Source organism: Ictalurus punctatus, chromosome 16 (assembly GCF_001660625.3).
Source record: "Ictalurus punctatus breed USDA103 chromosome 16, Coco_2.0, whole genome shotgun sequence".
Classification (NCBI taxonomy): Eukaryota; Metazoa; Chordata; class Actinopteri; order Siluriformes; family Ictaluridae; genus Ictalurus; species Ictalurus punctatus.
Window position 1 is genome coordinate 2,582,501 of NC_030431.2, and position 23,779 is coordinate 2,606,279.

At 46.9% G+C, this 23,779-nt stretch overlaps 1 protein-coding gene across 1 annotated transcript in view; it reads right to left on the reverse strand.

The window, feature by feature from the left end:
- The window catches only part of nrip1b (nuclear receptor interacting protein 1b), a 24,776-nt gene extending 1,275 nt beyond the window's left edge, over positions 1–23,501 (reverse strand). Inside the window, exons 1-2 of the mRNA XM_017489835.3 lie at positions 23,302–23,501; positions 1–4,090 (exon numbers count right to left, since the gene is read on the reverse strand). The exon at positions 1–4,090 is cut by the window's left edge and continues 1,275 nt beyond it. Of these exons, the coding sequence (XP_017345324.1) occupies positions 451–3,879 (3,429 nt within the window). The 5' untranslated portion in view covers positions 3,880–4,090; positions 23,302–23,501 and the 3' untranslated portion in view covers positions 1–450. The remainder of the gene's footprint in view (positions 4,091–23,301) is intronic.
- Between the last annotated feature and the right edge of the window lie 278 nt (positions 23,502–23,779).

Sequence of the window (23,779 nt, forward strand, 5' to 3'; positions counted from 1 at the left end):
TAAAGAGTTCCGTTAATTTTATTGTCCTTTATTGTGATGTGATGCTCGGATGGCACTCATGCATCTAACAGAACTTTGTGCTTCGGAAAAGCGGGACGTGTGCGGAAATAAATATGAGACTTAATGCGACGGTGACGTTTTTTGGAGTCGTTGATAGTATATCTAGGATGCTCTTTTTAGAAAACGTCTTATGATGTAAAAAAAAAAAAAAAAAAAGGAGAACGAACTGCACTGAAACAGGACCTGTACAAACGTCGGTCGGAAAGAAACGTGACGCGTCGAGTGGCGTAAACCTGACACGCTCAGTCTGTAATGTATGACCGCTGTGTCGCTGTTATACGGCGTTCGTTAACGTGAAATAAAAAGTGGTCAGGGATACATAGTTCGCGGTTTGTTACGAAACGAAAACAAAACGAAAAGGTGTCCGTTTCGTTCTTTGGCAGTTCGGATCTATGGTTTTTCTAACAGCCCACTAAGGTGTTCGCCTTCGATGCCTTGTCTTTGTATCTGAACTGGAGAAATTGTACTTAGTCTGGCGTCATAGTACCGATTATTGGCACATGGCTCTACTTTCACTGTAACCCCGCAGTGCGTCCTTTGCGCGTGATCCTCCACCTCTTTTCTGAGCTGACTGTTTCTCCTCTGGAGCATGTAGTACAGTATAGGATTAGACCTCATTAGAGGTGGAGAATCAGAGCTGGATTCACATTTATCCTCCCCAGAAAGTGTCCATCTTTGTGAGCTTTGTGTTTCTTTCTTCACAGATTTGGGACTGGGTCTGGGGGAGGAGGTCTTATCCCAAGCGGATCCCTGGATGCCGTTTACCGGCGAGGAGGAGAGCGGATTAAAACGACCAGGCCCTGAGTTAAGAGTCTGGGGAAACCATGGAAAGTTCACAAGTTCATGATTGTAACTGGGCTGACTGAAGCTCCCGTTGGCTTTGCAGTTTGCCTGAGGGAGTAAGGGACTAGGGACCCCCCGGGGCGGAGATATCTCCTTCAGACAGTTGTCTGACAAAAGGAGCTGCTTCAAAACATTGAAGCTTTGGCTGTCTCTCGTGGGAACTTTACTCGCAGGACTCTTGATGAACAAGTCCTCTTCTTTCGGGCTTGGCAGCCTTCTGCTATTGTGGGCCTCAGGTGTTCCAGACACCAGACACTCACTCACAGTATCCAACGGTCTCTGGCAAAGTTCTTTACTCAGGTGTTCAGCCAACTCCAAGCAAAGTTTCCTCTTTTTAGGAAGAGGCACCTGATAATCTTGTTGCTCCTCTTTCACTGTGCTCACGATCTGCTCTGTGCGTGGACTCGAATGATAGGTAGTTGTCTTCTGTTTCAAGAGCTGGCTGAGAAGCCCATACTTAGCTTCTTCTTTAACATTGCTGTGTGCTTCGACGATGGGGCTGTGACTTTCACGCCCCGATCTACAATGCCGTCCAGCATCGTCAGAGCCGTCCGAGAGAAGACCCTCGTCTCTTGGCTCTGTTTTGACCATGGCGTTCAACGACGGCCCGTTTGAGCTGTCGCATAGAAAATAAGCCCCTGGAGGCTTCTCATGGACTCCCGTAGCCACCTCTGTGCTTCTCCTCTCAGTAGATTTCTCCTTGTGGGAAGCAGAACCAAGCAGCAGCTGCAGTACGGTCCGTCTCTCCAGGAGGTTTTCAATTTGTGTCGGTGCCGGAGGTGAGCGCTCTGGTCCGGTAAAGGGTGAGAAAGTGGCAGGAGGTGGTTCAAATAAAGGGGTCTGGTTCCTTTTTATCGGAACAGCAACCCTATCCAGAAGAGTCTGAGATCTGTCTAGGTCAGGCTCCGGGCTTTGCCGTTTGCTCGGTGGCCTGCACGCTTGCAGAGGGGGTGAGGGGGATACACTCTGCAAACCACACTGAGCCAGATTTTGTAAAAGCTTACTGGCTGTGAAAGCAGGTTCCACTAACTTTTCACTGGCGTGCTGTTTAGACTTACACAGGTTCAGAGGACTGGACTGAACAAGGGGTGAAGAATAAGAGTAAGGAGAAGGAGTCTTGCTTGTATCTCCGCTGAGGGAAGATGTGGACAGACCTCTGCCCATCAGCTGGTCAAAAGGGTTCTGCATTCTGCTCTCCTCCAGTGTTCCAAGCCGGTTAAGTGGACTTACGGTCGCTTTTCGAAGGGTGGCGTCATCCGGCAAATCAGGAAGAGGTGCGATTTTGTTTACCATCTCATTATTTCTGCGATCCAACAGTAACTGCATGAGGGTAACCTTATGATGGGATGTCATGTCTGGGATCATTTCCAATTCCCTGGCTTCAGGGACCTTTGCCCCGAGAGTCTCTGTCTTCCACTTGCTTATAAGCGTCTCTGTGAGCTTGTCTAAAGACGAGGCTGAGGAGGGGGGCTCTGACTTTTGGCTGGAAACTCGGCTCCTCGTGGAGAGGTCAATAGGGGAGCAACTGGAGTAGCAGCTCTCTGCGTCACTGCTGTCTTTGGTCAAGCTGTTTTCCGGGTTGGAATACTCGCTGTCAGACTGATGAGAGGAGGCTTGGCTAGGAGGAGCGGTGAAGTCATCTTCCAGGTGGCCGTTCTTAGTGAGATGCTTTTGGGAGTTGTGGTTGTTAAGGAGGAGCAGAAGCAAGCTGCTGCAGTTCTGTGGGGGCCGGCTGCTGTGCCTGTCAAATGGACGCTTCTCTTTAGGGGTGTGAGGAGAGGGCCGAGGGGAGCCGCTGGGCGCACTTTGGCCTAGGCTCAAAGAAGGGCTTCTCTGGCTGGAATTTAATGTTGGCGAGGGGAGTGTTCCGTTTAGAGTGTTAAAAGGGCTCAACATGTCTGGAGCAAATACAGACTCTCCCATGCTGGGTGGTCTATTGTCTTTAGTTTGCTGAGTGGCCATGGCTGCCAGTCTCTCGCTGGCTGATCGGCCACACAGTTGTGCTTTTAAGGCCTGTTCTTGAGAATATTGCTGCAGATGGGCTTCGCTGGAGAGCAGCAATGCTAACTGACTGCAGGCCACACTGGGTTTGGGAGAAGGAGCGGGACTAGATCGGCTCTTTACAAGACTGGCCACAGCCTTCAATCTCTCTGCACAGGATACTCTGTCAGGCACTGAGCTCTGTGACGAACGAGGAGACTGAGAGCAACGGTCTTGGCTGCTGCGACGACTGTAAGGCACAGTGTTGTGGCTCTGTTGCTTGTTTTTCCTTATCAGACCTTTGAGGTGGCTGGAGGCTGTACAGTAGCCCTGTAAGGTGTCCTTGTCAGTAGGTGATCTGTCGCTGCTCTCTCCATCTAGCTGTTTGTGACTCTGAGTAATGCTCTGTGACATGGCTACTGTCTGCAGTCGTGAGCTGAAGGACTGGAGCAGAGAGGCCAGCAGCGTGCTCTCTCCCTGTGCAGAATTATCCAGACTTATCCTATGGTGCTCTTTGCCCTGTCCGTTCACCTGCGCTGCAGAAAGGTCTTTTTTCTGGTTGTCTATCTCACTCCAGGTTCCCGAACGCAACAGTCTGGCCTTTTTAAGGTGCTGGGAAGCCGCTCCTGGAGGGCTAGAGCCGTGATTGGGTATCTGAATGCCTCTGGTCCCTTGGTTTCCCGCCTCGCCATTGTTGCCGCCAGCCTCCGGTCTCCTTGTTGCCGTGGCACCAGGCCCAGATGCAACCGGATGCATTAGTAAACCTTCCAGATACGTTAAAACAGCAGAATCCTGGTGTGTCTCAGGGCCAGGTTCCTCCCCATAAGTCATGTTCAATAGTAGGCACGCCTTGTGTGGTTGTTGACGACTACTGAAAATGTCTTCTCGATTGTTGTGCCATAGATGAAGAGCCCTAATGCCTAAAGAGGGACCCGATACGTCCTCTTTTAAGTTTGACAGACTGAAGCACTGGATGTTAGAAATTCCATCACACATCGACTCAGCTGGAATTCCTTTCTGTAGGTCTGCGACAAGCCAACTTTTTCCAGCATAGACGCACAGCCAGGGAGGACTCAGCGAATCCTCTCCGCTACTATCCCGGTGAAGCGTTCCATGCCGCTGAATACTTTGGATGTCTGTCACAAGGTCCCAGGGGCTCTGTGTTGTCGTTCTGCTCTTGTGCTCTCAGACTGGGCCACACGAGAACCTGCAGCAGAGGGAGCAAACAGAGAAGAGTATGAGGGGAAGTTCTACATGACAGCACACGACTGAGAGTCTGTTACATATCACGCATTCAAGCCGAGCTCATGCAGCGTCCTACCCTAACCCTTCAGTTTACTTCTGGAATTAAAAAGAAGAATAAGAAGAAGCAGAAGAAGAAGAAAAAAGCTCTCCGACCGACACTTGATTTAATACATTCAATTTCATATATGCGTGTTTGATGAAAAACATACATAATTAACTACAGTCAAAACATGCTTAGTGTAACAATTTGTCAAAAAAAAGAAAAAAAAAAGGAAAAAAAAAAGATCAGAGTATTCCCCATAGGCAGCATGCAGCGGATCAACTCGGGGGAAAAACAGCAGGATGCTATAGATTACATGAATTATGTCAGTAAATCCAAGCAAAGCCCACTCTATGCGTTGTCACGTCCTGCTATGACACTTCCAGCAAACCTCTCGAGAAATGTCTCTCTGCTTGCTCTCATGCGTGAAGGGCTTTCGAGCACTGCGCTGCTCATCAGTTGGAGAATTTCCGCGGATTATCCCCACACACGCGCTCAAAGCACGGCTCGCGCGATTCTCTCCTGCATGGTGATAGAGGCAGGCAATAAGCAAAGAGCTGACCTTACCACAGGATCTGAGCGAGAGGAGTGGATCTGGACCAGTGCAAAAAGGGTCACTTTGACCTGTAGCTATTTAAATGCTGACAGGGTGTACTGGGAATGATCTAAAACTCACTGCGACCATGATGGCCACGGACTATGCTTTGCATTAGAGGCACAGTAGACTTTCCCTGTTGCCCGATACTCAGTATCGCGCGCGCTGTGGGGAAGACGAGAAAAAAGCCCTGTCTAAGTGATGCAACTCCGTGGCCGTGTTAACTGCTCTTGCTCACTCGACCTGGCAGTACAAGGGAGATATGAATCCCAGCAATATGCAGTGTGATCTCGCCTGCAGCTATCTTCCTATCTCGCACTGTGGCTGTGTGGCAGTCCCTGAGTGTCCAGCAGATTCAGAGGTCAGTCCCCTCTGCCATACTTCCTTCTTAGCTGTCACTTCCCTCGGAAGCCAGTGTCACAACGAATTCATGTACACAGCACATACACGAGCTAGTAAATGCCATGACGTATAGCTACCTTTTCCCCCTCACACACACACACCTTGTCAACTCAATTGGATAGCTCTCCCTAAAAGAGACTTGACATCTTCATGTGAGGTGTCTCACTAGGATAGGATAAGTGTTAAAGCAAGAACACGTAGCAGGTGAGATTAAAACACAAAGTGCATCTCCTTTCTGACACACACCGAGTGCGTGTTTAGCTCTAATGCGTTCCGTCTGGCATTACCGGAGTCCGTAGGTGTGAAAGCTCGTTCGGATTGCAGCCGCCCATCATCGGTCTCTTAACACTTGGCGAAAGCTGGCAGGTGTAAAAGAGCAGGAGTGGGAGGAGATACAGAGAGACCTGGTGCACCTGCCAGGATGTGGCTCGGCGGAGCTACAGCATCAGACCTCACGCTCTGTCAAATAGCATGACACTGCCGGTGTGCTGTGTGCTCGGAGACCCTGGACGTGAACCCTGTCAGCTCTGGCTCCACAAACAGCCCTCACTTCCCTACTGTCAGGACCACAGCCACAAAGGTTAATTAATACAGAACACTCCACCTTTCCCCATGAGCCGTTCAGTTGTCTTATCCTTCAAATCTTCCTGCCTCCGGCATCAGCGTAATGTTTCTCACGGAACGAGCTCACGAGAAAGAGTCTTGATTAGAACCCGTGGCAGCAACAAAAAAACAAAAAGCAAAAAAACAAAAAAAAAAACCAAACGTAGTGCTCTTATTTCCCTTTCTTTTTTTTTTTTGTGCAAAACTGGGTTTAGCCTGGTCAGTTAAGGCTAACCTTGGCTGAGTCTTCTTCTAGGACCACACATTTAAATCACATGCAAATTACATCGAATTTGAAAGGTTAGTCAACAAGTTCAAGGCTGAAAAACAACAAGCACAGCGGAGAGGAAACCTGGTTAATGAATTATTTCAGACGAGGCCACCGGTCTCAGTTACAGTGCTATCCTAAGCCAATGACCCAAATTTGACAGCAACAAAAGACACTGGACCATCTGACTTCTCGGACTAATCTTAACGGGCAGGATTAAGACTATTTCCTTGCCACGGGCTTATCTCGGGTTATAAAAAACAGCACTGTAATGTTGAAGGCCAATAAACATGCTTGATTTATTTTTGTACTCAGGTTAGCAGGGTATTTATATATATATTTTTTTAAAGTAGGAAAGAAAGAAAATTGAATTTTAACCAAGTGGAGAAAATACAGTCAGAAGCAAAACAGATTAAAGAAAGAAAATATATGAATCCCAAGCCCTTTCCAGAGCAGGATTAAAACCAGATTAAACCAGATCAAATTGCACCAGACATGTGTTTTACCAGGAAAGATGCGGGTGCTTCTGAAAGGGCCGTGTGAAGACTGAATTTATGTCGCGTAGGCCAGCGTATGGAAATACCTGCGAGGACAAAGCCCCATTATGGCAGTGTGAAACTCAATAGGATCTGGTGTGTGGCTAAGGACAGGGAAATGGGTGTAATACCTGAAATACCTACTAAACTTGACCTCTCACACCGGGCCGTGGCTTTCCACGCCCCACCATGCTGGACATAAAGGGCAACAGTGTCTCTTTCTCTCTCTCCGTCTCGCCGTGTCTGTCTCCGTCTCCTTCCCAGCCTCCAAGTAATTATCCTTTATCTCTGACAATGTCAACCAATAACACCCAACAGCATTTTAAGTGATTTCGACTCGCCAGTGGCAAGAGAAAAGCAGCGGCAGGCGCGAATGCTTTATCATCGCGGGGTGCCTTTCCTCACTTTCTGAGACACCAAGAACAGGAAGGTCACAACATTATCAGTGGCGGGGAGGCAATTTCCAGCTCCGAGTTGGGGAGAAAATGGTCTGTGCTGCGAAGGCTGGACCTGATGCAAATGTCAGGGGTTGGATATCTAAAAGCCAGTCTCCATCGTTCAACGTGAGGAGTACAAGATTAATTGCAACATGCTCTCTTCTCCCGGAAAAAGGGATAATAAATTACTTCCGTTGTCAAAAAACTCTAATCCCATTTAAGCTATTTAAAATGTGTCCGAAATCGAAAAAGAGAAGGGGGGGGGGGGGGGGAGGGAAAAAAGCAAAAAAAAAAAAAAAAAGCCATGTGATTCGTGGTGGAAGTCAAGGTCGTTTCCAGACTCTCACGTTGATGCAACAGCTGGTGCCCATGCAAAGCGCTCAGTGTTAATAAAAAGTGACAACGCGGCCCTGGCTGTGTATATCACTAATATCGGACATGGGGCTGGCAGACGAGTGTGCCGCATTAAATGGTAAGTCAAGGTTAAAGGAATCTAAAGGAGGCACCCAAGGCTAAACACTTTTCGATGATGTTATCTGAGGCTGGGGTTGCGCCAGCTACTCTATGGGGCTCCTTTGGTTAGGCATTTGTAAATTTAATACCGTTCGGTGAGATTAAATAAAACAACAGGCCTGCGAGCTGACCCAACACAATTGTAGAAATTTGGGAAACTTTAATACCAGACCGAACGTCGCCTTGGGAAGCCCGAGACAAATAAAGACATTTTATCAGGCTTCGTATTAAATCTCGACGATGGAAGAATTTCAGAGACGATCTGAAAATCTACCGAATTGTCAATATACCAATATTAGACGGTGAGGACTCTCCTTCCTGATCGGGTTACTCTGATTAACGAAACACAGAGGAATACGTTCTTTTTCAGAGCCCAAGTACCCGTCGTTGCAGAACAAAAAGTCCAAGCCTGGGGATTTCAGGCTGCGTGTTCAACGTGTTGCTTCATGTTGTACAACGTTATGTACGTTCGGTTTCAGCAGCGAGGACTCTCTCGCGGGTTCGGTTACGCCACACGCGGCTAGAGCGTCGCTGAAAATCGACTTCACGGTCACAAGATGGCTGCTACTATACCCGGGATTCTTACTGTCGGAAAAAGTAACCACTTGGGAATAAAAATCTGTACAATCGCCGAAGGGAAGTTAATCTGGTTAGGAAAATCCATGATTTATGCACACAGGAACTTGTACACGGTTATTAATGGTTATAAATCTAGACCGAACTGACCGATTTTCAAAGAGGCACGTTCTACTAACTCGCCCGTACGCACACAAACACACACACTATTACCTAAACCCTTTGCCACACCGTGTTCATTACTATCCCACGTTACAGCTCCGAACCACATCCATCCCTGACCTACATGACTTCACTCAGACCAACGTTCTTCTTGATTCTCCTCGTCATAAACTCTAGCCAAACGCTCGGTCATGAAGACACCGGACATCGCCTTCCTGACTTTTCTACCTAAACGTAAATAATGCCGTGTTTCCGGTTTGAATTGCAGATATTCCCATTCCGTTAAATTTTTTTTAGTTTTTTAAAATCTTGTAAATCAATCAGATGGATTCGATCTCCACTCAAGATACTCGACGGTGTTCGGACTGAACAGAGGTGGTTTAAAAGGTGGTTAAAAGGTGAATTCTGTCCAAAAAGGCCGTCGTAGCAATGCAATAAATCCACGTCTGTCTCGATTAAATATTCATTTCACAAGGTGCTCTTAAGGGACAGATATGTACGAGATGATGGATCACCTACGGTTTTATCTAGAAAGGCTGAGAATAGTCAAGGCTGATCGCTGGAGTTGTGTATGCCTGTCTGCACTACTCTAGGACATAAAATGAATGTTGCTGATCTGACTGGATGTTTGATTTATAGCGTAACGGATGTGTCGCGGGGACGGGCCGAGAACGTCTCTGGAATACGCCCAGGTTGAGTCGCGGTTTGAACGAAAGAACGAGTATCCATTAGCGGCAGGAAGATTGAACGGCAGGCACCTGTTCCTGACGTGTGCGCGGGCGTTATATATATATATATATATATATATATATATATATATATATATACACACGAGCGTGAGCTACGTCTCTAATCAGTTAAGTGCACTTAACCTATTAAAAAACAAAACGATTGTGTGTAACCTCCTCGGGCCAGCCTCAGGTAGCATCGAGCCAGCTGGCAAGTGTGGCATTGAGAAGCAGCCAATGAAATGCCAGACCTCCGAAATGTGATTAGCCGTTCCTCCCACACGCCTCCTCTGTTCTAATCACTAGAGTTTAGACTCCTACAGACTTCGTTTGAAACTGCTCTCTCTTCCTCGTTCTCTCACACACACACACTCCAAGTCTAATCACTGAAGCTCTGACTCCTCCAGACTCCATTACTTCATCTGAGACTGAGCAATCACACACACACACACACACACACACACACACACACACACACACACACACCTACCTATTACTCAGTTCTGTTGAAATTCAGCCTGCCAAGTCCAGGTCCATCCATCACCTCCGTCCCTATAACACCCCAGTTATCCAAACTGATCTTGAACTCGGGCTCCGTCCCAAAAACCATGCATAAACTCCCCAAGATGGCACGCCGCACCACTTTCTATACCACCTGACCCCAGAGATGTATCGTAGACCACACTTAGTACGACCACGTCAACAGTGCACCGTGTAGTACAGGAAAATTCCATTAGAAAAACAAACAAACAAAGTTTTTCGATCATTCTTTCATCTTCAGGAAGCGCTTTATCCTGGTCAGGGTCAGGGATCTGGAGCTCATCCCAGGAAGAGACACCAGTCCATCTCAGGACACCATACACAAAAACACACACCCACACCCACACCTAGTCGTAATTTGGCTAAAAATGGCTAGTTACTGTGCATGCGCACTACATAGTGTTACAGAACCTACGTAGTGTACAACATGCACGATACACACCACTAACATATAATAATAACAACAACAACAACAACTCCATACTCTTTATAAGTGTTTATTTAATTCAAAAACTGATATTTAATTTAAAACATTATGAGAAATTTTTAATCTGTGTTTATTTACACCAATTTATTAAATTTTTTTGCTAAACTTGCATTCGACGACAAAGAACATCAGATCTTAGGATATATATATATATATATATATATATATATATATATATATATATATATATATATATATATATATATATTGCCTTTGAGTACATCAATATTATTTTAAAAAATCATAATTCCATCATCCCAACAGTGAAACTCACTCGGACGGCGCTCATATCTTGTGATCTAATTGAACAAGAAGTAGTAGCGCTACCTTTTTGCCGAGCTGCGAACGAAGAACACAGGTAAAGTGTGCCGATCAATTTTCCCTACTGACAAGGCTACTTTGGCTGAATGCTAATGATCTCTCTCCAACACACACACACACACACACGCGCGCATTCAAACACTCTCACACTCGCCATCCTCATATCTCCGTTTATCCTCGCCCACGTATTTATGCATTTCGACCGGTGCCAGTGGTAAAGGAGGGCATGTTGTTTTGTTCTGCTGCTAATCAAGGCCACGTGTACCAGGGCACAGGATTAGAGGTCTCAGACAGCACAAAGCTACACCCATTATACCACAAGGTTACGGTTTAATCTGTGGTAACCTCGCACACAGCCTCGCTTCTCTTGTAGCAAAAGCTCTCGTATGTCCACGCTCACGTTCGCGCGCCCTCACGGCAAACGGCACTCCGTCTCAGCTGCGATGGATATTATTGGACAAACTTTGACTCTCTCGAGTGTCTCGCAGCTGCACGGAGCCGTCGTCGCTGCTGTGAGACATTAAAATGACGTTCATTAGGCATGCAGCACACACACCTCGGGCGAGAAATTGGAGAGGCGAACTGGAGCCTGACAGGAACGTCTGTCACACACAGTACCACTGAACATCTGTGATTCTTACTTCTTTCCCGCCCGCTAGCTTGTTCTGGTCTATCGTCTTACGGTACACCAATGTGTTCGGACGGGCATTAAAACGTGCCTCCTTCCTATTGCTTTGTTGGATGGATCTTGCGATCAAATCAATGACGGGCCAAATGTTTACGATTTCGACGCCACCGGTGAAAGTGGCATACAATCCAAGACCTACCTCATATATTCCATCAACAAACACTAGGTCTGCTAGTACATGTGCCGGTTTTTCATATTATCTAAGGATTAATACGCTTGGGGACATGCTGTTATTGTAAAATAATCGACTGCAGGGTGGTGTGACGTGGACAGGCATGCGACTGAACTTGCTGAAGTGTTTCATTCCTCTCATCCCCCGCAGTCCGCTGGTGATCAGCCGACATTTTTAAAATCGCCCGTAGAACGACGCGTACGTTCTATCCGTTTAATGCCGCGGAACAACTTGCCACTTGTGTTCACAGCAGAGGCAAAACCCTCCCAGCTGCCACACCTTCACCGCTCTCGTCGTTTTTCCTCTTTTTAAGAAAACGAACGTCACATTAGAGAGGACCGAGTGTGACTTTTATCCCACTCGACACCTTCTGACCAATCGGATTCGAGAATTCAAAAGCGCCGCAGTGAAAATGTTTACGTAGTGAACGTTTAAAAAGTACAAAAAAAAAAATAAAAAAAAATAATAATAATAATAATAATAATAATCGGTTGCATTAGCAATACGAGCCACGGACTAGCATCCCTGTTTGGTGGCTCGTATCGATAATGCTGAGAACGCTCATGAATTAGCGGCTGCATCTTCCTCGCTCAGCAATACAGAAGGTGATGAGTGAGAGTCAATAGCACCTTTTGCATCAGCAGGAATATTTCATTATGTACATAACGAGTGCCATTAATCGCTCCTAACAAGAGGACACAACCTCACCTTGGCAGTCTCGCATGCAGCTGAGAGGAAGCGGTACCAGAGGGAAAAGGGGGGGAGTTTCAGAGAGACAGAAAGAGAAAAGAGAAAGAGAGAGAGAGAGAGGGAGAGAGAGGGAGAGAGAGAGAGAGAGAGAGAGGGAGAGGCAGGAACTCAACATCACCACACTCAGGAAACTGCCATCTTCTGCTCTCACACTCTATGCTGATGTGTGAAGACAGCCAGCGGCTGTGAAGGCAGAATAAACACCCAGAACAAATGAAAGACTGTGGGACAGTGCGTGCGTGTATGTGTGTGTGTGAGAGAGAGAGAGAGAGAGCCTGCAATGACAGCAGTGCCCTTGACACACTGACATCAGCCCGTTGTCATGTGACACTGTCATCTGCCACCTGGCAAGAACCTCCACCTTCTCATGACCTCATCCTCCGGTGACCCCCCTCCCACCCCACCCTAGAGGGCCCTCCCTCCTCCTTTGAGCTGGCGGTGAAGGTCGTGCAGGTCTCCGTGCCCTCATCTGTAATCCTCCTCTATTCGTCAGCAGCCGTGCTGCGAGGGGAGAATGCCCAATTAGGCAGCTGTCACACAAACCGGAGCCTGCACAAAACCGTCCCTCTGTCAAGCGTCTGCGCAGCTGCGGGTGCCAATTACGGCCAGGGCTCTGCCCCTGCTAACCCGGATCCGGCCTGCTTCTCTTCTTCTCACCACCAGGCCAGAATGTAAGAAGAATAACACACTGTTTGCTTTGGCACAAGACCGACACGGTGGGTTTCTTCCCAAGGACGGGGGAATATTTATGCTGCACAGTATATCTGCTTCTCTTGTTCTTTTTCCTGTGATGAATAATTTAGGCAAAACTCAGAAAAAACACCCCCCCCCCCCCCCCCCCCCCCCAACTAAAACATTAAAGGAATAAGATTTAGTGTCTTAACCAAACAGGCTAGAAGTCTGCTCACTCACTATTACAACCAGTTTATCTGGGTCAGGGTTGCAGCGGGATCCGAAGCTTATCTCAAGAACGTCAGGGTGCTCCAAGTTCAAAACTGTACGACTTTGTCGACTGGTTTACCGTTCATGGGCTTGTTCTTAAAGCCCGGTCTTCGAAAACCATCCGGAACCCATCTGTAGCCTACATAAAGCCCATCAAGAGCAAGACGTTACACAAGCTCAACGGGAAAACTAGTACTTGTCGGTAAAGTCGAGACGTTGCGTCCCAGGGAAACCTTAAGGAGAAACACTACCTCGCCGGTGCATCCGAGGATGCGGCGTATATCAATTTGCTGACAAATCTGTTGTATCCAGACAATCCATCATCTCCAAACACATCTGTTTTGAGTAATGGGAAAGCTAATCTATAAAAATGAAAGGGAACGAGTTGGAGGGCAGCCTGCGGAAGATTTACGGTCTGGAGGATCGATCTCTAAGGGTCCACTTCCACCGTTTAATCAAGCAGCTGGAGAAAAAGAAGCCCGGAAAAAAACAACCCAGATTTGAGCATGGAAATAATCCAGAGTAGTTGCTTCAGGTTCCAAGCCCTTCAAATCCATCCTGAAGGGATTATCGACTTGGTTAAAAAAAAAAAAAAAAAAAAAAGTTAAAAATTGCTAGAACGTTTGGTTCGTCTTGGAACGGATACTTCGTTAGATTAGAGGACGTTCGGTTACTCATCAACCGCTCGGGGACAGCGTGTCTTCTGGATGACGCGTGTTCTTCCGAACAGCTCAATCTCAAACGTTTTCTTCACAGCTGGGTCACGCATGTCTTCGGGGGTGACAGCCCGTGTAGCGTGTTATTGCTGCTTTCTGACAAGCCGATTTAGGCTTTTGTCTGCAAACTTCTGTCGTAATCGGACCGATGTCTGAAAAAGCCGAACGGCGCTACGCCGTCGCTGTAGGTGCTGACGACGGACTTGATGAAAATCTCTGCTGAGTTGCGAGAAGCTGCGTGAAGGATGAACGCGAGGAGGATTTAAGAAGAAACGACGGGGAACCGTTTAGACAGTCGTGAAGTCGAGCTGGAGAGGGGGCCACCGTGGCGAGTAAATTTCAATGCTTGTCTCTTTAAATAACTTTAAGACCTCTCCTTGTGCTCTTGTCTACTTCTTCCAAGTTAACACCCACCCGCCCACACACACACACACACACACATACTCTGGCACTACAAAAGCCGCCTTGGCTCCTTTCACATTTGCCAGACAGAGAGTGGGAGGCAGTCTTTTATCACAGAAACAAAGGTTACTGTGCCGTACAAAACCGCAGATCTGGACCTGGAGCCCTGCGCCACTGAGGGGGTTAAATCCCCTTTTCCCGTCTGCACGGGGGGGGGGATGATGGATTTTACAGTGCCCCTCTTCTCCTCCCCTCCCCCCATTTCCTGTTGTTCCTGAATGTCACGGGCAACTATGTGTGTGTGTGTGTGACCTTGAGCGGCATCGCCAGCATGACACAAGCTGCCTTGCCTGCAGGCGTCCTTGAACTGGATCTGCAAGACAAAAACCTTTCATGCTGTCTGATAGACATCTCAAATCTCCTTCAGTGTCTCGCTCTTCCAATCTGCACGGCTGCGCCCCCCCCTCCCCCCCCCAACTCCCTCCAGTGGGAACGGCGTTATCAGAACGCTGGATCTCTAACCTTACGAGTGAACTCTGAGATACCGGCAGAATTTCAAAAGGTCTGACTGGTTTATTTTTAACCTCCAACACAAATTCCCACTAATTCAGTGTGGGTGGAGACTTCGTGTGGGGTGGTGGGGGGTGGGTGGGTGCAATCGGCATGATCCCGGATGGCGCTGGTGCCACTGCGGGTGTGGATTCCGATTCGTCTGAAGGTGCCGGTGAAACTACTTCGACGATGATATCCCGTTCTCTACCGAACGAAAACATATACGTATGTCTTACCAAGAATACAAGGACCATGAAGAAACACTCGTTTGCCTCGTCGGAGAATAATAACGAGCTTACTCTTGTAGCCACGACCCTACCTTGGAATACGGTAAGCCTGGAAATAAGCTTCAACACGATTTGCAGAAGAACGAGTACGCCTGGAACAAGGAGGAGAGGAACGATAAAAGGCATTTCACGAACTGAGCCTCAGGTCGGTGGTGTGGCGATCTACTGGGATGCCTCACGTTTCCAAGGAGCTGATAATTTACCATAAAAAAAAAAAACAAAACCAAAACACTCTACTGCAAGTAGGTTCTGAAGAATGATGAGAATGTTATCACTAGGCAAATGCGGTGCCCTTGGAAGCACCAGCATGCCAAGCCAAGGTTCAGAGTATTAAACAAATATTTGGAACGTCCTCCATGTCTTCGCTGCTGAAGCATGAAAGGAGAAACGAGGCGTTTCATCAGAAGCGTGGACAGGATGCGCGTTCTTGGTGGGAGATCTCGCAGGGTCGGAGTCCATTCTGCCGGCTATGTCGACTGACCTTTCCTGACTGTAATGCTGTCGCCTGGGTTCTGCGGTCCTGCTGGAAACCATCTGCTCCGTTCTTCCGATGACGGTTTCCGAGAAGGCCTGGGCTTGATCACATTTCTGAGCTTTAGTTAATGGAAATGATCTTTGTGCTGAAATGAGTCAGACTTCAGGTTCTTTTACAGCGTGTAACAACAGATCTCTCTCTCTCTCTTTCTCTTTTTTTGTGGCGATGGAGGCAAACAAGATGCTAATCCTCAGCATATAACCCCACTCCAGCCTGATGTGTGTTACGTGTCATTTCATTCGAGGGCCTTGCACACCTGTGTAAATATAGCACCCTTTCAACACAAGCCGAGTCGGGTTCCATTAGCCAAAGTGCTTGTGGGTGCTTCTGCACCACGACCTGCAAGTCACACTTCAGTATAATTCAAGCACTAAAACACACGCGCACGCAAACACACACCGGGTCAAAGTCCCTTCACTAATGCCATACTGCTCGGACAACCTGGAGAAATAAGAAGGAGCAGGAATTTCACCGATCAAATAGCGCACGGCGTCATTAAGACTCACGGTGCCAAGGATAAGGCTCTGAAAAATTCCAAAGTCCGGTCCTCGGTCTCGTATATTTCGGAGAGTCTTCTCCTGACGTGTTAATAAGCTTAAGAGTTAACAGGCTATACTTAAAATGACCCACTCTTGTTTTTGCGAACCTTAAATAGGGCAATGATGTATTCTGTGCGACGATTTAAAACGACTCGGTCGGACTTGAACTGGGAAGCCGTCCAACGTTGGGATCAGCTGAGTCGCACATATCGCACATAGAGTGCAAACTTAGGAGGTTATTTTTGGTCTGCTTTTGTTCGGTTAAACTTGCACTAGGAGTGGAATGAAAAAAGGAAAGGGAAAAAAAAAAAAAAAAAGGAAGCTAAGAGAAGCATTATATATTTTATCAGCGAGTATTTCTGCAGGGCTTTGGTGTGCTCGCGTATAATGGACTAGGGAAGGGAAGAAGAAAAAAAAAAGGAAGGACCTCCACGCACGACTCGGGGCATATAATTTACGGTTCATTTGAAGCTCCTGCAGAATACGACAAGTCGTTTACAAGATGTAGCCTTTGCCGCTGACCCACTTCCATGTAGCTGCGTCTGGAGACGAGGCCCTGCTCCCCATCTGACTGACGACAGCTCTGCCACCCTCTGCCTCCGTGAACTGTGAGAAAAATAGGTCGCCATGACCCACTTTTCCCTCTGTGAGAGTGTGGGTTTTTTTCTATGACAGCATGTGAAGAGCATTGCAGAGTCTTGATCAGGCACCTCGAGGAGAGCGGGGGGGAAAAAAGGAGAGAGTGGAGAGAATCCGAGAGAGAGAGAGAGAGTGAGAGAGATGAAAAATTGGAGAGACAGCGAGACAGAAAAGACTACCTTCATTAACCCGAGTGCGCCGAGAACATGCTCACAGAAATATGAAGCCCTTATCAGGCTTCATAATTAATTAAACAGGATTCACAGCTCAACTCAGGCAGCCCGATCGTTTCATCGCCTTTTTCCATATTCTGTTCATCCTTCCAGCTTGGGAAGAGCTCCATAAGCAAAGTGAAGAATGCATCAGCGCCCGATTCTGGGACGTAGAAATGCCCATCGTATCGGACAGACAGGTTTACTCATTGACGTCTGGTGTACCTTCCAAATCCCCAGCACTTCTCGGTCTGAGCGTGTTGCTTTCAGACAGAGAGAGAGAGAGAGAGAGAGAGAGAGAGAGAGAGAGAGAGAGAGAGAGAGAGAGAGAGAGATGTTTGCCGATAATGCGAGCTCTCTCGCCCCCTGCGACGATCCTCTGTGTGATCCCTGTAATGATGGTCAGATATCGATCCTGGTCGCGGCATCGGCACAACAACCCGTGTTCCTTCCTCCGACATCCATAATGCATGCTGTACATATGAAACGATGTGCGATGCTACGTGGTTAGAGAGGTCTGGAAGAGAAAGGAAGCGCATTAACCTTGATCCGAATTTCTATCCTGGGTTCCGTCAAAGCGTCAAAAGCACCGTGGAGAAATACACGGCGTGGCCGAAAGTTTGCGGACACCTGACCGTCGGACCCGTGCGTGCTTGTTGAACGTCGCGTTCCAGATATACTCCCCCCTTTGCGGTAATAACGAGTAACAAAAGACATTCTAGACGACCGCGTGCCTCTAACTTCGTGGCAAACGTTTGGCGAACAACCACATGGGTGTGATGGTTAGGTGTCCACAGAGTTTTGACCATAGAGTTGCTCGGGTAAACTGCATTTGATTTGTGACCAGCATCTCTGTGGCTCGGTTATCAAACCCCAAGCTCGTCTCCGACGTCTATCACGCCGCTTATGAAAGGCATTCATAAGCTGTTGAATCACTGCTCAGTGACCTTATTAAACCCATTTAAATGTATTTAGGTCAGGCCCTGCCTCGGTGAGAGCGTGAAAGTCAGCCCTGAATGGAAAGGGGGGGGGCTCGGGCTAAGTCGTCTGGCTTTGGTAACTCAGCCATGTAAACATGGTTACACAAGCGGCGCATTAGCACATTTAAGCGCACGGTTTCGTCTCCGCGCATCACATCACGTCACATGTTCAGCTCCTCCAGAGGAATGAACTAATTCAGGCGTTTTGTTTCACCGAATGTGCCCAGTATTTCAACCAGACCCAATCTCAGCCCAATGGAAATGGTCCTTAAGTAGCAAGAAATTACCTCAGTTGGGTACCAGTACATCTAAGATGGTTTTGTTATGGTTGCTACGGGAAACAAGAGCCCGTTAAAGAGGAAATGGTGTTACAAAATGTGCCTCTAGTCTAGTTACATCTGCCAAGATTAATTAATTGATTCTGTTTATGCTTCTGAAAAAGAAGGGGGGGGGGGGGGGGGGACATCTAAAGAATCCAAGAGAGAAATTTCCTTCTGTATTTTCTCTGCATTTGATGTTGGTGTAGAATTAAACGAAGCGATTCTCACAATCACAACCACGCCGCTCCTGCGCCCGATGACAACAACAACATTATAAAAGATCCAAAGGCTCGACACGGGTTACAGCGCTCGTAACCCTATGACCAGGCTGATAACAAACCGCCTTATCGCTAGACGACGACTCTTCCAACAAGAGAGTTACGTAAAGTCCAGCACGGGTTCTATATGAGGAGCGAGGTCACATGATTGAACTTTGTTTTAGACGGTTATCCTTTGGTCAAGGTCGGGTTAGTCGTAATGCCTACTCTCTACCCGTGGCTTAGCCTTGAGAAGCGTGAAGTGGCTCGCTGGGACGAGAGGGGCGCGTTTATCTTCCCACGGCGCCCAAGGACGTCTCCCGGCCCTCTGTAGGAGCTCTAACTCGTTCCACTCGGCCTGCTAATTGGGATGCGAGGAAAGTAGTCACGGAGCAAGGATGAGCGATACGTCGCGCTGAGCGCTGAGCCAAAATCACGGCTGGCTGAAACAGCTTGGGAGAAAAGCGACGCCAAAATAAGCAGCGTGGTGCGCTGCGCGTGCGCGTTCATAACCACATGCCCCAGTGTGAGCGAATTCCTCTTCAGCATGCACAAAGGAGGAATATGTGGCGAGACTTCATCAGCGCCGGCTGAGACCCGCGGAAAGATATCCGCTCTCCGCCATCTATCGGTGCTGGAGAGGTGTCCCTTGTTGCCGGGCAACAGCGCAGTTCACTTTAACCCCTGAGCGGAGGCTTTTGTGCTCCGACAGCAGGAGCTCGGTGTCAGTCAGCTTTAGGAAGTGAGACAACTTCATCCCTCGCAGCTTTTTCATGTGCCTGGAAAGGCTTAGGGAGGCCGCGTTTTCAAGAACGCCAAGTTTCTCGGCTCTGCGGAAGACGGCGGATGTGACGAGACTACCAAGTTAACTGGGACGGTGACAAAAGCAGAGACCGAACTGGGGAACGAGTCGGCGTCCCTCAAGCGCGGATATGAGAAGACGACGAAGAGAGAAGTCACTTTCGCTAATCTGATCTTTAGGGAAGTGGAAGTAGAGAGTCCGTAAACAGCCGATATCCATCCGTATGGATGGAGCGCAGACAAACGGTTATTATTAACCGGAATATTTAAACACACGTTGTTATTATTACGGAGGGCACTTCTAATCATAACTGTAGGATTCTTTAAGTGGATCGATCGTAAATCCTGAATGACGTGATGCTATGGATAACCGCAATGAAAAGCTATAAAATAAAAATACATTTAAAATAAATAAATAAATAAATAAATAAAAAGTCACAGCTCTTCGCCTCTTCTCTCCTCTTTATTTCAGATCCCTTCTCCTTATTGGAAGAGAGAAATCTCACCAACAAAAGTGCTACCTCACAAATGGCATACGGGGAAATTTCACTATTTTCCCCCTCGCTCATTCAGAAATCCTCAAAAATCCTCCTTGAGTTAATTGCAATTTTAGAGGAAAGCTTTTAAAGAACGGCTCTTTCGTCATGTCCCAGGAGGCCCGGGAGTGTACGTGTGTACAGTCTCACACACACACACACACACACACACACACACACACGGGCGTATAAGTCGGGTCATTACGTAAATCTCTTCCCGCCACAGCTTACTGCACCAGACGATGTGTCCTTGCCTCGGCTTTGAAGGTTCCCAAAAGGACGGCCGAGCTAAGAAGTTATGAAGGACAGTGCTGGTAATAGGCTGGCGCTGCAACGGCCTTGGACTTTGAATTCTCCGGCAGACAGGTTCATGCATCAATCCTTCAGCTTTACACAGACGAGGCACTCACCTTCGCGACTTGACTCAACAGGAATGAGTGGCATTTCACTTAGCTGGACCTCTCTTATACCCCCCGCCCCCCCTTTTCTTTCTCCATGTCTTGTTTAAAAAAATACGGCTAAAATTCACGACTCCTGAAACCCACTTGGTGTTTTAATCAAACTCAGTGACTCCCCCCCCAACCCCCCTCTCCCTCTCTCTTTTTTTTTTTTTTTTAAAAACCCCCTGACACCTCATTAGACACCTATATACGGAAGGAAGTCGTAGATCCACTCTGGCAGTGACTGTATTCAATTAAAAATCCCATGCTACAAAAGTAACAGGTTCATGTTTCTCATAATCAGCACCTTTCCCTTTTAGAGGTTTAAACTATTACACGTGTGACCTTTTTTTTTTTTAAAAACGACGGCACCTTATAGGAGACCGCGCTGATCTTTCTAACGCCGTGAAAAACAAAAAGGATCGAAGTGAGCGGCGAGCCGCTTGGGCGGCGTTTCAGAAACGAGGAGCGTGGGTTTAAATGAAAGGTTTGAAGGCCGAGCTTCTTGTGGGAACGCTCGGTGGATGCCACTGCCTGGCACAGATATTTCCCAGCTGCCGTTTTTAAATGGGTGATGACGGTAAGGGTGGCGTGCTTAATTTATCTGGCCTGCATCTTTGCCTGGGACTGGAGCACAAATTCAGCAAGCGATAAATTATTAATAGTAAAGCAATCATGCACACGTCGGTCCATTACTCTATATTCCAAGAAGCTGTTAAGGTTTAATGTTGCTATATTTCCTTTGTTCAAGAAGATCTCCCGCCCCCCCCAAGCCGTCTGTACTCGTTATCTGCTATATGACGGACCAGTTTTAACACCGTATACATCTCAGTCGGTGTGGGCACAAACTAGCTTGTATTTATGCACGGTTTGTCTTCCTGTGTGTAAAGGAGACTCGACAGAAGTGGAATCATTGGCATGATTCTGAGGTGAGAATTGCCGGGCATTGTTTTCCTCTTTCACATCTCTCTCGCTCGCTCTCTCTCTCTCTCTCTATGGCACTATTCCCAAGCATAAAACAAGAGATGATGGGGTCATTTACATTTTCCGAGCGACCATCAACACCACGAGTGAGTCATTCTCACACTTCCACAAACCTCACACTTCACGCAATCAGCCCGAGACCACGGCTTTTCGGTTAGCGCACCATTAAAAACCCGTTAAGTGCCACTTTCCTGTGCGAAAAAAACAAAACAAAAACGGAAAGACACCTGGAGATGGCGCTGAAGGTGTTGCGCGTTCGCCTTCGAAAACAATTTCTCCATATTAGCATGTAGATTTGCATTGTTTTTGTAGTAAACAAGATGGACGAGGAGATCGAGGGTTCGGGACGCAAACGCGCATCGACTCCGGGACAGAGACGGGAAGTTCGTTTCGCTCTCACGTTCTAAAAAGAGAGGTGATTACTAACAGACTGCACATCCAGCTCTGACGCTGACTCTGATTCACCCCTGAAAGGTCATAACAAAAACACTTTCCCTCCCCAAACAGCCTCCCGTTAGCAGTTCGTCTGTTTCATTTTTTTTTTCATTTTTTTTTTTTTAGGAGTGACATTTCACATTGTTTTGGAATACAGAAACCAGACCGAGGTCATGGCCCCTAGTTTCTGGAACGTCGGCGACGTTAAATCCAACGGATGGACGTGATTTAGCCACTAACTTAATCCCACGCCCGAGATAAACATCAATCACAACCAATTTCCATTTTAAGACAAATCCTCTTGCTCGTTGTTGTTTTTCTTTCCTCTCCTTCACCTGAACCAACAGCAGCAGCAGCACTAACGCCCAGCAGCCTCCCAGTAACCTTTTGACTCTGACCTTTACAGCCTATTCTTATTGACTGAAGCCACAGGAAACCTCGTGACAACAATAATCGTTGTCCAGAATCCACAGACACTGTGATTTACGGAAAGGAAACAAAACAGCACTTGTGCTCGACCCTTACTTTTGCTTCTCTATTGAATCTCCTGTTCAGCTTTTACTCCTAATAAACGCATGTCTACGAGGCACTGATCTTATGAACTACAATCTCCTTAATATACTCATTTCCCCCCCATAAATCGACCAAACACCTTGAATAACGTCCAAGTAGTTACTGGATAGCACGCCTTAGGAGGTTTAAAAATGTTTGTAGTGCGTTGGCATTTTAAACGTAAACCCCTCCCCCAAAAAACAAATAGTTTTCCAATACAACTTACTGTATATTATTAAAACTAACCAGAACCAAGTTTAAACTTATACATAAGGTATGTCTTGATTGTAAAAAAAAAAAAAAAAAAAAAGTCACAAGGAATTTCTGAATACTTCTGCTTCAGTTATAAACTTTTAAAGAGCTGAAAGAAAGTTAGCAAGCAATAAAGTCGTTTATTTACGCGGTTATGTCAGAGCCGTCATTGTAAACGCTCTTTAAATGTACATTAACTAAGATTAGTCGGGTTCCCCCACCCATATCAAGATTAGGTCTTGAACAGTGAGGTTACATTTATTTAACACGAAGCTCCGCCCACAGAATCTTAATTGGTTCATATAGCGTCTATAAAATGACGTAAAACACAAACAAGCTTTCCGGACCGTAAACGAGTGGTTTTTTTTCAGCAAGTTAATAAACTTTTGATAACGTCACGGGTTAAAACGTTGTTGATGCTTTTTTTTGTTTTTGTTTTGTTTGTTTTTTTACACGTAATACATTTATTCCATATTATTTATACAGGAAACACATGGGGAAAAATTCGACTATATCACCTTTAAGAAATAAAATGTGCGGATTGTAAATAAATAAATAAATAAATAAATAAATAAAGGCGCACACTGGATAACAATGCAAAGCAAGATGAAAATACACAGTGTCGTAGTAAATACTTTAACGAAATTGTACTCCACCTGAGATCTGAGGTAAATACAGAGTTAGAGAGCCCCGAATGAAGCTTTCTCGGTTACCATGACAATTGACCACTGCCTGTGGCTGCGTCCCAATCCGCATACTACTCAACTAAATAGTGCGTCTTGTATGATATGCTGTTTTTGGACGTCGCCTAAAAAAATCAAGCAGCTATGGCGCTTCTGGGTCGTTTTACGCAGTGGTTGAAGAAGAAAAAAAAAAAAAACCCGCCCAAATTCACTTGGCATATTAACAACACCTGGCATCGGTTCTCATAACAGCTGCTCGGCTCGGCTCGGCTCGGTTCGGCGCCTTGTTACCTGCGTGTGGAAAACGCGCTCCGTCCTCTGATACCGAGGGGTCAGGTTTCGTGTCCGTAAGAAGTCGTCTGGTCCAGCGGTGTGTCAGCAGAGTCCAAAAAAAAAATTCAGTCCTTACTCTGTTTAAGTCTGCACTGAAGTGCTCATGCTCGGAATCCCCGCCTGGCTGTGTGTTCAACTCCGCAATGTGCCCTCTAGTGATGAGTGATTCACTAGCGAATCGATTCTTTGCGAGTGACTCGAAGGATTCGAACGCGTAGTGACGTCTCCTTATTGACCAAATGGACTGGATTGTCATGGTTGTGTGGCGATGTAGGTTAGTATTACACGATATAAGGAATAAAACACGACAGGGTGGTGCGGTGTGCTGATTATTTTCCTGTATGAGCACACGCTGTGTGTGTTTTATTCCTCTTACACCACAGCAATTTGGCAACGCTTACAGCGAGCACCATTTAATGGCGTTGAAACGGCCACA